At 42.7% G+C, this 16,170-nt stretch overlaps 1 protein-coding gene across 1 annotated transcript in view; it reads left to right on the top strand.

The window, feature by feature from the left end:
• The first annotated feature begins 201 nt into the window (after nucleotides 1-201).
• The window catches only part of LOC109881293 (septin-2), a 46,785-nt gene continuing 30,816 nt past the window's right edge, over nucleotides 202-16,170 (top strand). The window contains exons 1-7 of the mRNA XM_020473456.2: nucleotides 202-365; nucleotides 9,346-9,397; nucleotides 9,732-9,831; nucleotides 10,075-10,161; nucleotides 10,743-10,866; nucleotides 12,054-12,188; nucleotides 12,325-12,442. Coding sequence (XP_020329045.1) covers nucleotides 9,371-9,397; nucleotides 9,732-9,831; nucleotides 10,075-10,161; nucleotides 10,743-10,866; nucleotides 12,054-12,188; nucleotides 12,325-12,442 — 591 coding nt within the window. The 5' untranslated portion in view covers nucleotides 202-365; nucleotides 9,346-9,370. The remainder of the gene's footprint in view (nucleotides 366-9,345; nucleotides 9,398-9,731; nucleotides 9,832-10,074; nucleotides 10,162-10,742; nucleotides 10,867-12,053; nucleotides 12,189-12,324; nucleotides 12,443-16,170) is intronic.

Raw genomic sequence — 16,170 nt, 5'->3', positions numbered from 1 at the left:
TGTTACTGTTGCAAGGCTAAAGCGAGTAGGCTAGGAAAAGGAATGTTTCCTCATCCGAAACGACCAAAGCGTGTCAAGACGTCAAAATCTGACGTCATCATCCATCAACAATGATAACCGCCTTGTGTAGAAACTGAGAAGCATGGCTGCCATTTTGGATCTTAAACTACCTATAGGCTGCCTATTGTTGCACTTCCACCATAGTTTGAGCCGCAATGGACCCAGTGGCACTGACTCCCACCCGTGACAAACGGGCATCATGGGGCGGAACAATTGAGCGGTTTCTGAAATCTCTTTCCTGTCCTGGGATAGAAAGAAGAGGGGAAAATACTTATGTTTATTTCCATTTCATAAATCACACACAGGTAAGGTATCAAACGGTCGTATATTAATGTTTATCTACCCGAATGAGTCTGATGAAAAGGGATTGAGCATCTTGAGTGAGATTAGCGTTACAGATAGTTGAAATTTGGCAACATGACACCAGTCACATGAGGAAAAACTGTTGCATGCTAAAGTTTGACATGAAACAAATAGTTTCATAGTGTTTCGCAAGTTTAATTGATAGGCCTGTTTCTTATTTAAGATAAGATACAATGTTTCCATATAGAGTATATGCAGTTATGCCAAACATATTTCTATTCATTTGGCCGTTAAATACTTCATAGTATGGTGTGTTTGCAAAATGTAAATTTTTCCCAAACTGGGTGTGGACGTCAAAACTGTAGTAGACAACACAAGGCCAAAACATTTCCGCTACATTACAAATATCCTATCTTCTCATTCAAGGAAGGAACATTGAAAAATACTAAATCATAATACAAAACTTCACTTGTGACAAAATTGACAATGCATTGTGAATAGGGGCAATTCCATTCTGAGAGTCTGATTTTTCACTTTAAAGGGTAGGTAGCATAAACGTATCATATGTAACATGGTTTTGCATTAGAATACACATCAAAAGTCCCAATGCAAAGTTACACCTCACTTTTCCATTTTTTTTTGTTATTACATTAAACTGATCAGAATTCCCGAAGAATGACGAAGTCACACAGTAAAAAAACATTTGCAGGGTTTGACTTAATATGGAGGACCTGACGAGCCAGCCTATTTCCTATAATTCTAAACTCCCAACAGAAATCACTTAAAATGTATCATTTTAAATTAAAACAAATTGTTTTCACTCATGACTACTGGTTTCCATTACATTTTCAGAGAATTTACAAGCAAATACTGTATGAATTTATTGTTACAAATCAGCTTGCAAATTTGCTAGCCAACAAGCCTGCTAATGTTAGCCCTACCAGCCTGCTAACGTTACGTTAGCACTACGTGAGTCAGCCAGTGCATTCCTAGCTCTTTAAAGTAAACCAGCATTTTTTCGAAATACATAACGCCATTTAAAAAAATAAAATAATCACCTTTATTTAACCAGGTAGGCCAGTTGAGAACAAGTTCTCATTTACAACTCCGACCTGGCCAAGATAAAGCAAAGTAGTGCGACAAAAACAACAACACACACATGGGATGAACAAATGTACAATCAATAACACAATTGAAAATCTGTATACAGTGTGTGCAAATTAAGGAAGTAAGGCAATAAATAGGCCATAGTGGCGAAGAAATTACAATTGAGCAATTAACACTAGAGTGATAGATGTGCAGATGAGGATGTGCAAGTTTAAATACTGGTGTGCAAAAGAGCAGAAAAAAACAAATATGAGGATGAGGTAGGTAGTAGGTTGGATGCGCTATTTACAGATGGGCTGTGTACAGCTGCAGCGATCGGTAAGCTGCTCTGACAGCCAATGCTTGAAGTTAGTGAGGGAGATATGTCTCCAACTTAAGTGATTTTTGCAATTTGTTCCAAGTCATTGGCAGCAGAGGAAGGAAAGGCGGACAAATGAGGTGTTGGCTTTGGGGATGACCAGTGAAATATACCTGCTGGAGCGCATGCTACGAGTGGGTGTTGCTATGGTGACCAGTGAGCTGAGATAAGGCGGAGCTTTACCTAGCGAAGACTTATAAATTACCTGGAGCCAGTGGGTTTGGCGACGAATATGTAGCGAGGGCCAGCCAACAAGAGCATACAGGTCTCAATGGTGGGTAGTATATGGGGCTTTGGTGACAAAACATATGGCACTGTGATAGACTGCATCCAATTTGCTGAGTAGAGTGTTGGAGGCTATTTTGTAAATTACATCGCCGAAGTCAAGGATCGGCAGGATAGTCCGTTTTACGAGAGTATGTTTAGCAGCATGAGTGAAGGAGGCTTTGTTGCGAAATAGGAAGCCGATTCTAGATTTAATTTTGGATTGGAGATGCTTAATATGAGTCTGGAAGGAGAGTTTACAGTCTAGACAGACACCTAGGCATTTGTAGTTGTCCACATATTCTAAGTCAGAACCGTCCAGAGTAGTGATGCTAGGCGGGAGGGTGTGTGCAGCGATCGGTTGAAGAGCATGCATTTAGTTTTACTAGCATTTAAGAGCAGTTGGAGGCCACAGAAGGAGTGTTGTATGGCATCGAAACTCGTTTGGAGGTTTGTTAACACAGTGTCCAAAGAAGGGCCAGATGTATACAGAATGGTGTCGTCTGCGTAGAGGTGGATCAAAGAATCACCCGCAGCATGAGTGACATCATTGAAATATACAGAAAAAAGAGTCGGCTCGAGAATTGAACCTTGTGGCACCCCCATAGAGACTGCCAGAGGTCCGGACAACAGGCCCTCCAATTTGACACACTGAACTCTATCTGAGAAGTAGTTAGTGAACCAGGCGAGGCAGTCATTATAGAAACCAAGGCTGTTGAGTCTGCCGATAAGAATACGGTGATTGACAGAGTTGAAAGCCTTGGCCAGGTCGATGAAGACGGCTGCACAGTACTGTTTTTTATCTATAGTGGTTATGATATTGTTTAGGACCTTGAGCGTGGCTGAGGTACACCCGTGACCAGCTCAGAAATCAGATTGATAGCAGAGAAGGTACGGTGGGATTCGAGATGGTCGGTGATCTGTTTGTTCACCTGGCTTTTGAAGACTTTAGAAAGTCAGGGCAGGATGGATATAGGTCTGTAACAGTTTGGGTCTAGAGTGTCTCCCTCTTTGAAGAGGGGGATGACCGCGGCCGCTTTCCAATCTTTAGGAATCTCAGACGATACGAGAGGTTGAACAGACTAGTAATAGTTAACCAGTTATCAAACAATGTTACCAGTATATGCAGTTATCTTAGTCAGCAAGCCAATCGGAGAATTGACGATTGACGGCTGAGTTAACTACCGATGTCAAAGAAGAGTGAAGGAGAGGCCATCAGAGGGAGAGGCCATTTCACCGGCAGAGGGAGAGTCCGTTAATCCAATAGCGATGTAGTGAGGTAAATCCACATTGAATTTATCCGTTTTATCTCCATCACTGCTGACACTCGCAATGTACCGGTAGGTCGGTAGGAAATAGAGGTTGCAGGCTTCACGTTCAAGCTCGGCACAGCACCTGGTTTCAGTCAGTCTCATTCCGAATCCTGGCTTTCACTGGTTATACTAAGCCATCGAAATCCTCCAGAGTGAAATGAGCACAACATACAGTAGACTTGTGCATGGTTCCCATACTCCAATCCACTTGCTTCAACCGGACAAACCAGTCCCACTTCAAAGCTAGCTTCTCGTTTTTGGGCCACAAATGAGTCGTAACCCAGTCCTTGTGGGTATTACTGCACTAGCTACTAACAACAGAAAACGACAACAACACTCACTCACTCGACTACCACTAACAAACGCACAGGAGAAGAGGAGATGCAGTTTTTCAGATTAATTTATATGGTTTCTTCTTCATGGATGTACATAGTAGCCCACAATACTTAGTTTGGAATGTAATTACAGTGGGGCAAAAAAGTATTTAGTCAGCCACCAATTGTGCAAGTTCTCCCACTTAAAAAGATGAGAGAGGCCTGTAATTTTCATCATAGGTACACTTCAACTATGACAGACAAAATTAGAAGAAAAAATCCAGAAAATCACATTGTAGGATTTTTAATGAATTTATTTGCCAATTATGGTGGAAAATAAGTATTTGGTCAATAACAAAAGTTTATCTCAATGCTTTTTTATATACCCTTTGTTGGCAATGACAGAGGTCAGACGTTTTCTGTAAGTCTTCACAAGGTTTTCACACACTGTTGCTGGTATTTTGGCCCATTCCTCCATGCAGATCTCCTCTAGAGCAGTGATGTTTTGGGGCTGTTGCTGGGCAACACGGACTTTCAACTCCCTCCAAAGATTTTCTATGGGAGATCTTGAGACTGGCTATGCCACTCCAGGACCTTGAAATGCTTCTTACGAAGCCACTCCTTTGTTGCCCGGGCGGTGTGTTTGGGATCATTGTCATGCTGAAAGACCCAGCCACGTTTTCATCTTCAATGCCCTTGCTGATGGAAGGAGGTTTTCACTCAAAATCTCACGATACATGGCCCCATTCATTCTTTCCTTTACAGGGATCAGTCGTCCTGGTCCTTTTGCAGAAAAACAGCCCCAAAGCATGATGTTTCCACCCCCATGCTTCACAGTAGGTATGGCGTTCTTTGGATGCAACTAAGCATTCTTTGTCCTCCAAACACGATGAGTTGAGTTTTTACCAAAAAGTTCTATTTTGGTTTCATCTGATCATATGACATTCTCCCAATCTTCTTCTGGATCATCCAAATGCTCTCTAGCAAACTTCAGATGGGCCTGGACATGTACTGGCTTAAGCAGAGGAACACGTCTGGCACTGCAGGAGTCCCTGGCGGCGTAGTGTGTTACTGATGGTAGGCTTTGTTACTTTGGTCCCAGCTCTCTGCAGGTCATTCACTAGGTCCCCCCGTGTGATTCTGGGATTTTTGCTCACCGTTCTTGTGATCATTTTGACTCCACGGGGTGAGATCTTGCGTGGAGCCCCAGATCGAGGGAGATTATCAGTGGTCTTTTGTGTCTTCCATTTCCTAATAATTGCTCCCACAGTTGATTTCTTCAAAACCAAGCTGCTTACCTGTTGCAGATTCAGTCTTCCCAGCCTGGTGCAGGTCTACAATTTTGTTTCTGGTGTCCTTTGACAGCTCTTTGGTCTTGGCCATAGTGGAGTTTGGAGTGTGACTGTTTGAGGTTGTGGACAGGTGTCTTTTATACTGATAAGTTCAAACAGGTGCCATTAATACAGGTAACGAGTGGAGGACAGAGGAGCCTCTTAAAGAAGAAGTTACAGGTCTGTGAGAGCCAGAAATCCTGCTTGTTTGTAGGTGACCAAATACTTATTTTCCACCATAATTTGCAAATAAATTCATAAAAAATCCTACAATGTGATTTCTGGATTTTTTTCCCCTCATTTTGTCTGTCATAGTTGAAGTGTACCTATGATGAAAATTACAGGCCTCTCTCATCTTTTTAAGTGGGAGAACTTGCACAATTGGTGGCTGACTAAATACTTTTTTGCCCCACTGTACATGCTAGCATGACTAGTAGCAAACGTTAGCCAGCTGGAACATAGCTAGGTAGCACCGGTTCGCCATATGATGTTGAGAAATAGTGCATTGTGGGTAGTTCAGAAGATTTCCAGAAATGTTAATAAATGTTAAAACGCTAAAACATAACTACATAACTTAACGTAATAATGATAACATAATAATCATAACATAATCGTGACAACAGCTAAGTTACTAAGTCTTGGACCACACTTACTTTGGTGAGTTAAAACTCATGCTTCCTTACCCTTTAAAATGTATGTCAAACAAAAAGCAATGATTTCAAAAATAAACAAATCATCCATCTGCTTTTAACAATTTCCACAGATAATTTGACAAAAACACATTTACTTGAAGAACAGCGCAGATGCAAAGTTTGGTAAGAGAATGGCGGCACAAATAGCACATTCTGTTATCAAACTTTGCACTGTTCTTCAGATTAGTTTTTTGTCAAAATGTCTGTGGAAATTGTTAAAAGTAGTCCTTTTGCATAGAGTTGTATGGTTTGTTTAACTTTGCAATCATTGGTTTTTGTTTGACATACATTTTAAAGTGAAAAATCAGAGATCCATTATGGTGGATTTGCCCAGAATCTAAACTTAGGTCTACGCATCATTGAGTTGGGTCAGTATTGAGATGTTTATGCATTGTAGGAGTGCATAGCTTTATGTTGTCACAGCATGAACAGATAGTAAAATGTGACATTATATTGATATTATTCTGCCATTTAACTTTGTGATCATCCCATGCTAGCCATGCAGTAGCTAGGCCTTTGTGAGTAGTGAAGCTTAACATTATGAGACCGTTTTCTTACCTTGTCAATAAGGCTGGGATTTGCCAGGGACCTCACGATATGATATGATGATACTTAAGTGCCAATACGATATGTATTGCAATTCGATACTGTGATTTTATTGCGATTCAATGTTCCAAACATTACTCACCATGTCTGCTGCAGAGGGAGAACCATGAGAAAATGAGTTTTGATCAATCATGGAAATAAGTGCTAAAAACAAATTGGTTCCATATTTAAAAAGAAGATGGAGAACAAACTATGAAAGAAAACTACTGGAGTTTTAGAGCAGGTACAGCCAACTAGTGCAAAAATAATATTGTGATATTGTCAAAATAATATTTCGATATGTAACTGTATCGACCCCCCCCCCCCCCCCCCCCCCCATCACTACTTGCCATCCAACCTTAATGTTGCTTGGCTATTTCCCTTTCTGTCCCCATCATAAAAGGACCATCCTGTGCTTTTTCTAAAGTGTGTATTAGGAGTGGCCCTGCTGGTTTCCGTCTACTTGAAAGGCCTTCTCATTCTGCCCATTGTTGTGTTTTTTAAACGTATGGCTCAGACTGTAGAGAGCTCCTGAAACGGAGTATAACAGCTTTATTATTGTTTCCCACCATCACCTCCCAACCCCCAAAGGACCAATTTATTGCAGTGGAGCCTCAAACCCCCGTGTGTGTGTGTGTGTGTGTGTGTGTGTGTATTTGTATAGGTATTGGTATGTGTATACATGTCTGCCAACTTTCATTAAAAATGGAACTATTGTACATGTCTAATTCAGTGCTGAAGCCAAGAAGATATGGATGTCAGGCCAGGTAGCTTTGTAGGCTAGAGAAGGAATGTATATTTAAGTGCTAAATAGTTTATCAATTCACAACCGAGTCATAGCATAGCTCAGATCAGGGTGGACTTTAGCTGCCATTTCTTGAAGAGGTTCTTAACTAATTAATCTTAAAATAATTCAAAATAATAATAACAAATATAGATTTGGTTATAGGTCTAAATAATTCTGTATGGTGTAAATGCTTTGTTTTAAGTTTCTGTGTGGTAGAGGTGAAGTAAATAGCTTCACTCCTACCACAGCCCCTCATGGCTTTAATCCAGCTAATAAATCAAGTGTAGACCTCACATGCCAGGACTTTGGCTTAACTAAGGTGGCATTTTCCCTTCTTTGCCAAACCGTTTAATCTCCCTCAGGTTGGGCCTTCTGATTGTGTTTGTGTGTGGGTGTGTGAGTTCATAACAGCTTACAGAAGCCGGTCAGGTAGCCTAGCGATCAAAAGTGTTGTGTCATTAACCGAAAGGTCTCCTTGATCAAGACAGTTAACCCCCAGTAACAACTGCTCCCCGGGCACCGATGACGTGGATGTTGATTAAGGCAGCCCTCCGTACTTCTCTGATTCAGTTGTGCAACTGACTAAATATCCCCCTTTCCCTCATTAAGTGGGTATTATTGCCGCCTGCCTGTATCCCCCATAGTGTTGCCTTTGTGATATTACCGAAGTGATAATGGAACAGCTTAATTAATCTACTGCTATTTCCCACAGAGACCGCCCAGGAATAGTGTGTGTGGGGGATACATTTTTTGTTACAGATAAAATAGCTTGTTCAAATACAGACATAAAACATATCACAGAAATTGCTTTTGCATATTCAATAATTGCATTGTAACCTGTACATTATGATGGCCCCTAGAATGTAGAGCTAGGTAACAAATTAATAATAATACTGCTGTGAATTAAATGTAAGATATCACTCGGATGCATAATTCCCCACTCAGCCGAATCTCACCCTGCGTTAGCCTGCTTTGTCCTGCTTGCTAAGGTCCATATCGCAAGCTAACCACCTCTGTGCTTAAGCTCCTGGTGGTGTTTGTGATCGCGGGCCAGCGGGACGGTGGGCGGGGCCAGCGGGACCGTGGTCGGGACCGCGAGCCGGTGCTTGTTTCCTCGACCGAGGTCGGGCCAGCGGGACCGTGGTCAGGACCGCGAGCCGGTGCTTGTTTCCTCGACCGAGGTCGGGCCAGCGGGACCGTGGTCAGGACCGCGAGCCGGTGCTTGTTTCCTCGACCAAGGTCGGGCCAGCGGGACCGTGGTCAGGACCGCGAGCCGGTGCTTGTTTCCTCTCCTACCCCAGCGAGTGGTGATCCGAAAGGCCTCAGGAACGTGGAAAGATGAAAGGCCTCAGGAACCTGGGTGATTAACAGCCATTGTTCTCCTGAGAGCTCGATGAAACGGAGAGGGATATCTGGCCTCGTCGCCTGCTGCGGAGATAGGAGGTCCTGGCACCATGTAGAATAAATCAGTCTTCATCACTCTTTAATGGTTGCCAGACAATATTAAAGTGTCAGATATGGGACACTCCTCAAAATGATTTTGTTAAGTTTCTTTTGTTTGTTTTTCTAATAAAGTTACATAACAGAGTTCAGTCGTCTCTGGCTGCGCTCGCCATCTCTCCCCGCCTTCGCCTTATCGCACACGACCTGTCAGTCAGTGCCCAGTGCATTAGTGATCAAATGGAGGGGGGGAGGGGTTGGGCAGCGCAGGGCACCAGTTGGTGGCCATTATGTGATAATTTATCATTCAGGCTCATTTCTCTGTCATCTGAGTAGTACCATTGAGTAGGACAGCAGGAGCCTAACTAAACAAACCAGGCCTTACTGGAGGTCTGGGAATCAACTTGATGCCCACCCTGTTTCTGCTCCATCCACTGACTGTGATACAGAGTTAATGGGGTTGGCTGTGAGTGACTGGATGTCAGTGCAGTCTTAAAGTGCCCTAGTGTGGATGCTGTCAGTGTCATTATTATTATTCAGAATGCCGATGATAGTGACTACTGCAAATTAATGGTAGTACTGTAGTAGGAGTTATGACTGCAGGCTTGGTGGTGAGTGATTATACAGTTGTTGTCTATGAGATGGTGAGACAGCCTGGATGCCAGTCTACTGCTTACAACAATGCTACTGTACATTGTTGCCTTTCCAAGAAGATAACAAGTTTAGTAAAGCAGAAACAGACTAGCTTATGTTACACTGTGACTTATCTGATGTCTTGTTTCTGGTTGCAGGTTTAGGTGACCAGCAACAGTGACCATGTCTCAGTCTGGAGAGAAAGGGAAAGTGAGTGTGCCCTTACCACTTCAACACACACACACATTGGGGGCGCACATACAGAGCACACATAGAGAGCGATCATCCTAGCCCAGAGGACATCCTGTATAAATGCTTCCGTTTCATCGACAGCCTTATTGCTTTTGGGATTTTCTCATCCATTTAATCTCAATTACCACAGACCATCTCACACACACATCTCCTAAACACTGGAGATGATGAAGAATGTCAGGGTAGAAAGAGAGAGAGGGAGGAAGAGAAACAATTCAAGACCCCTTTGCTAATCCTATTGAGTTATATAATACTGTACATTAATACTGTACTATAACCATGTGTTTGTTAGTTCCCTGAGGCAGCTGGATATGTGGGTTTTGCCAACCTGCCCAACCAGGTACACAGGAAGTCCGTGAAGAAGGGATTTGAGTTCACCCTCATGGTCGTTGGTGAGTATGTCTTATTACACAACTATTTTGATTCAATTCAAGAGAAGCTTAACTACACAGCAGTTATTTTGTGCCAGAATGCTGTCTAGTTGAAGTCTGTGTCCCAAATGGCGCCCTTTTCCCTATATAGTGCACTACTTTTGACCAGAACCCTGGGCCTTGGCCAAAAGTAGTGCGCTACAGTAACCTTGTAGATATGTATAGATCCTAGAGTACTATGCCTGCTCTGTATTCCTCCTGCAGGAGAGTCTGGTTTGGGCAAGTCTACGCTGATCAACAGCCTGTTTCTGACAGACCTTTACCCAGAGAGATACATCCCTGGGGCCGCAGGTGAACACACACACACACACACACACACACACACACACACACACACACAGGGAGAGAGGAAATAAGCAGGGAGGAATGAGTTCTGCTCTCAGACCAGACAGTGCATACACACACACACACACTGTAATAACAGAGAAAGGTCTGTTTTCAGCTGTCTCCAGCATTGTATTGCCTGGAGTGGAATGTTAAGAATGTTTATTTTGTATTAGTCTTGAAAAGGCCCATCCCCTCTTTATGACTTTGGCCAGTCTGAAAAAGCACCTCCAGCTCCTACCACTTTTGTGTTTGTAGTTCTGAAGGGATAGGATAGGTGTAAGCAATATGGTGATGGCTTATAGTAGCAACTTCTGCCATACTGCTTACACCTGTCCAGTGCCAGAAGATGTGCATAAGGATATTGTGTCCAGAGGCTTGGCTTTGGCAGACTTTGTTATTTAAGCTCTAAAGTCACATGGAACAGAATCTTTGATGTGAAAAGTAATGAAACTGCTTATTATTAAGCTGTGTCCCCTGGGATCCCTCTAAACTTAACCTAGTGTGTTACACACAATGAAAATGTCCTTTTGTCTCCTCCTCTGTAGAGAAGATTGAGCGGACGGTGCAGATAGAAGCCAGTACGGTGGAGATTGAAGAGAGAGGAGTGAAGCTCCGTCTTACTGTGGTCGACACCCCCGGATACGGAGATGCCATCAACAGCCAAGACTGGTGTGTGTACAATGGTTGATGACGGCAGGAGCAGTTACTCTTCCTTTGCCCTTGCCCCCATCAGCTGCTGTGTGGGCTCTCTCCCTCCCCCTCGTCCCTCTCTCTTCCCCTCCTCCTCTCTGCTCCGTTTCCTTTTGATTGTCCTGACATACCTGTGTTTGGGACTGGTGGTTTGACATACAACTCGAGGTTGGTGACAACTGGCAGTGATCTAAGGGCTAGGCTGAGTGCAATAGAGCAGGTTAGCAGCTCTAATGACAGCTCTCAGTGGTGTTGGTAACAACGAAGGGACAACAGTACATTTACATTTGACATTTTAGTCATTTAGCAGACACTCTTATCCAGAGCAACTTACAGGAGCAATTAGGGCAATTGAGTTTCTTGCCTAAGGGCACGTCAACAGATTTGTTTAACCTAGTGAGCTCGGGGATTTGAACCAGCAACCTTTCGGTTACGATGTTAACAGCTAGGCTACCTGCTGCCCCATTAGCAGGTGTTAAGGATATGCTTACATCCATAGTTGGGATCATTCTATTTCAATTCCATTTCCATTCCTCTCAGAATTAGTCAAGGCATTTTTTCACAGTAGTGGCCTGAGTTATCTGGAGTTGCTATGGAATGGACCACAACACTACCTGGGTCCAATAGGGTGAGGTGAATATAGGTCAGAGGTAAACTGCATACCAAATGGCACCCAATTTCCTAATATAGTGCACTACTTTTGACCAGAATAGTGCTCTATACACAGAATAGGGTGCCATTTGGGATGCAGACTGTGTTGATGTTAGTTCTGGCTGGGAGGGAAGCTGTAGGCGCCCTGCTAATGAACATGTTACCACGCCTACTGGCCCTGCAGGAAGTCATCAGAGAAAGCAGGTCAGATGGCAGAGATGATAGGCTGCATCTCAATACTCTGCAACTGCTTCCTTTTCTGGTCTCTTTTTCTCCATGTTGGTCTCTCAGAGATGATAGGCTGCATCTCTGGCTGCTTCCTTTTCTGGTCTCCTTTTCTCCATGTTGGTCTATGAGATGATATGCTGCATCTCAATACAATGAAACAGCTTCCTTTTCTGGTCTTTTCTTTCTCTTATACCTGGTTTTCAAATTGGTGCAGATGAGATAGAAGAGGTGAGGAGATATAGCCAGTTTTTTGTTTGATGTGTGTGTTCTGTCCTGTGTGTCCTCAGCTTTAAGACCATCATCCAGTACATTGATAACCAGTTTGAGCGTTACCTTCATGACGAGAGTGGCCTGAACCGCAGACACATCGTAGACAACCGAGTCCACTGCTGCTTCTACTTCATCTCTCCCTTTGGACACGGGTAAGAACACACACACACAGCTACTTCTAGTTCATACAACCATTTAGGCTAGGTAGGGGGAACATAATCACTTTATACTTTTTATTTAGCTACTATTATTTATCTATTGTTTGTATTTCTACCTGTCCCTGTCCAGTCTGAAGCCTCTGGATGTGGAGTTTATGAAGGCCATCCACAGCAAGGTCAACATCGTCCCTGTCATCGCTAAGGCTGACACACTCACACTGAAAGAAAGAGACCGCCTTAAGAAGAGGGTGAGTGGGACACGTGCGCGCACACACACATACATACACATACACAAGCAATGTGACAAGCATGTCAGACATTCAAGAGTTTTCCCTCATTCCCCTAGATATTTATTTTTTACACAGGTGTAAAAACATAGCATTGCCTCACTGGGATCACAATGGAACCAATGGAATTAGTGATGAGGTTGTTGCCAGAATGTTGAGAGCTGCATTAGCATCAGTAGCTGTTCTGTGTTGTTTGTGTCCTGAGCCATATGGCACTGTCATTAGAAAGTAGATTATATAATAATAATAATAATAGAAATGAGATTCTTATCAGCACACTGGCACGCTGGCTCAGAGGCAACTATGCAAGTCGAACATCCGTGATTGTGTGTGAATACACACACATTTGCCTGTGTGTGTGGGTGTGTACATTTTTAATGATGCAGCTTGATTACTGCTGGACAACAGCAGGCTTATTTAGAAGTGCAGAGAGAGATGGAGAGAAGAGAAAGAGAGGGGGGGGGAGAAAAGGGGGCAGCAGGTAGCCTAGTGGTTAGAGTGTTGGGCCAGTAAACGAAAGGTTGCTAGATAGAATCCCTGAGCTGACAAGGTAAACATCTGTCGTTCTGCCCCTGAACAAGGCAGTTAACCCACTTTCTAGGCCGTCATTGTACGTAAGAATTTGTTCTTAACTGACTTGCCTAGTTAAATAAAGGAAGAATAAATACAAATTAAATAGAGGGAGAGAGAGCACACATATCTTTGTCAGTGTCCTTTCCTTCCAGATGCTTCCTATTGGAGCAGACCTGCATGCTTCTGGTTTCCTGATATCTGGTCTGACATCACACACACCATGAGAGGTTTGTTAAGCTGATATAGCCCACGCTAGGCAGAGGAGAATGAGGCTGTGTAAATAGGATTTCCTGCTTCTGTGATATCACTCCATCTCCCCTCATCCTCCTCTTATCTAATCTACTCCCTCCACTTTTGACTCTTGTGTTTGAGTCAGTTTGTTTCAAATGTTTCAACGGTGCTTTTTTCTCTCTGGTGGGAGGGATAGCAACCAGATACGGACAGGGCTTGCATGTGTGTGTGCACTTGTGTGTGTGTGTGTGTAACATCCATCCAATATAATCACTAGTGAATATCTTATTGTCAAACTCCTGCCCACTACCCACTTCGTTTTGCCTGAGCGATCTCGTTAGCTATACTTTAACAAGTTTGTTTGCTTACCTAGCAGCTGGAGACACTCCCCCCTCCCCTCACTAACCCCTGTACTGGCCAGAACAGTCAGATACAGTCCCAGCTAGTATTGTATGTTCAGTCCCAGACCACCCACCAGCCTGTCTTTCAGACCCCAGAAACAGTGGTCTTTTCCCCCAGTGGGGAGGCCTCTGCTCTGGCATGTATGGGAGTGGGGCATGCCTGGCACTCAGGCTGGGAACAGCTCTCCTACCTGGGCTCCAGTGGAGGATGGCATACTCAGTCACTGTACAGCTGCTTTGTTGGAGGCCCAGGTCTGGACAGTGCTGGTTCTACAGGAGTGTGAGTATACGTATGTGTGACTGTTGAAGACTCACACAGTCTGGTTGTGTAAAGTGCTGATGTTACAGATTAGTAAAAACACACACACACACAATTTTTGTGTGTTTTGTGTGTTTTTTTGTTGTTGCTTTTGACCAAATCAAATACACATCTTTAGCAGATGTTAATGTGGATGTAGCAAAGTTATCTCTATAGGGTGAGTGTCCTGACAGCCAGAGGGGATGGAATGGGGTGTGCGAGGGACAAATTGCACACCCTGTTCAACTGTCTAAAAACTCTGTCTGTCGCATTAGTTCCCATGGTCCACTTAGCGTTCCCATAACAACTGTCAGTTAACAAGCAATTAGGATAAACATAATGGATAGCCTACACAGATGTGCACACTAACACATCTCAAACTCACATACAGTTTTACAAAAACACAGGTCGATACACACAAACCCCTGCTGCTCCACCGCCAACAAAACGTATTAATTCCCCACCGGTTTAGTTCACAAGGGGGCACAAAAAAAACAGAAAAAAAGCCCATTGGGCGTCTATTACGAGAATACTAACCAAATTAATACAAGTAATTGTGAATTTCCATGAAGGCTGCTAGCTTTAGTATTAGCATAGTTCTTGCCCCAAAAACGTGATTTTTCATTGTAAGTTAATTTACTTGTGTGGCTGCCAGCCAAATAGTGTTGCACTTCTGTTGTCATTTGATGAAAATTAGTTGCCGAAAGTGTTGCACTAATGTATTTTCTGTGAAGGAAAACTACAGTTGCACATCCCTGATCACTCTATTGAAGCAAAAATTCACTTGACCTTCAATATAAAATGCAACCCCTGTCAATACACAGCTTCCGCTTTCTCCCGTTGTGCTATTTACAAACAAACACATGACTGGCTCAACTGTTCTGGGGAACTACGTAAGCTTCATCATTTAAAATAATGTGACCAGTGAAATTAAGAGCGCAATCTGCTTTATCTCCTAATGCATCGCACAAGTTGACTGTAGGTATTTTCTAAATAATAGCTAGAAATATTCAAATGTATTGAAAAACTTGTTTCAACATTATTGACAATATTGAAAAACTATCCCGTGGCTATTTCCAAATACCTCGATATATGGTATACCGCTCAAGCCTAATAGTGAGTTACTAGATAAATCATTATAGGTAGGATGTGGGGGGGGGGGGGGGGGCTGGATAATGCAGGTCCATATTTAGGCATGGCACCAAGCTATCCATAAGGACCCATGTTCTTTTATTTATTTATTTTGTTATTTTTTGAGAATTTCTTTAGGGGGTAGATCAGCTTTAATATTGCAGGTAGTGTGTAGCTTCCATCAATGTAATAGTCTGCATCAACTCTGGGTCTTCCTTTCCTGTGGCAGTCCTCATGAGAGCCAGTTTCCTCATAGTGCTGTATACCACCCCTACCAGGCTGTATCACATCCGGCTGTGATTGGGAGTCCCATAGGGCGGCGCACAATTGGCCCAGCGTCGTCCGGGTTTGGTCGGTGTAGGCAGTCATTGTAAATAACAATTTGTTCTTAACTGACTTGCCTAATTAAATAAACGTTTAAATAAATAAATAAACCTTGTCACAACAGAACTTATTGGCTCAAATACATTAAGAAGGAAAGAAATTCCACAAATGAACTTTTAACAAGGCACACCTGTTAATTAAAATGCATTCCAGGTGACTACCTCATGAAGCTGGTTGAGAGAAATCCAAGAGTGTGCAAAGCTGTCAAAGCAAAGGGTGGCTACTTTGAAGAATCTCAAATATAAAATATATTTTGATTTAACACTATTTTAGTTTCTACTTAATTCCATATCTGTTATTTCATAGTTTTGATGTCTTCACTATTATTCTACAATGTGGAAAATAGTAAAAATTAAGAAAAACCCTTGAATGAGTGGGTGTGTCCAAACTTTTGACTGGTACTTCTGAGAAGTAGCCGTTATGTACTATTTTACACCTAGGGTTACTATACATAACTTTAACCCATTTTATAAGAGATTCTCCAAAATTGAAAAATTCCAGGCATTTATATATAAACTCCTGTTGTACCCATAGTCGTAGCATGTCAATCTTACCCATCGCTAAGCATCAATTACATGTATTTTTCTATGGAAAAATATATATTTTTTCCCAATCAGCCTCCTGGATGCTGAAAGTTATTGGCTCTTTGTCTTGAATCTTCTGGCCAAGGT

Source organism: Oncorhynchus kisutch, linkage group LG3 (assembly GCF_002021735.2).
Source record: "Oncorhynchus kisutch isolate 150728-3 linkage group LG3, Okis_V2, whole genome shotgun sequence".
In the NCBI taxonomy this organism is placed as follows: Eukaryota; Metazoa; Chordata; class Actinopteri; order Salmoniformes; family Salmonidae; genus Oncorhynchus; species Oncorhynchus kisutch.
This window is presented reverse-complemented; position numbering and strand designations above follow the sequence as displayed.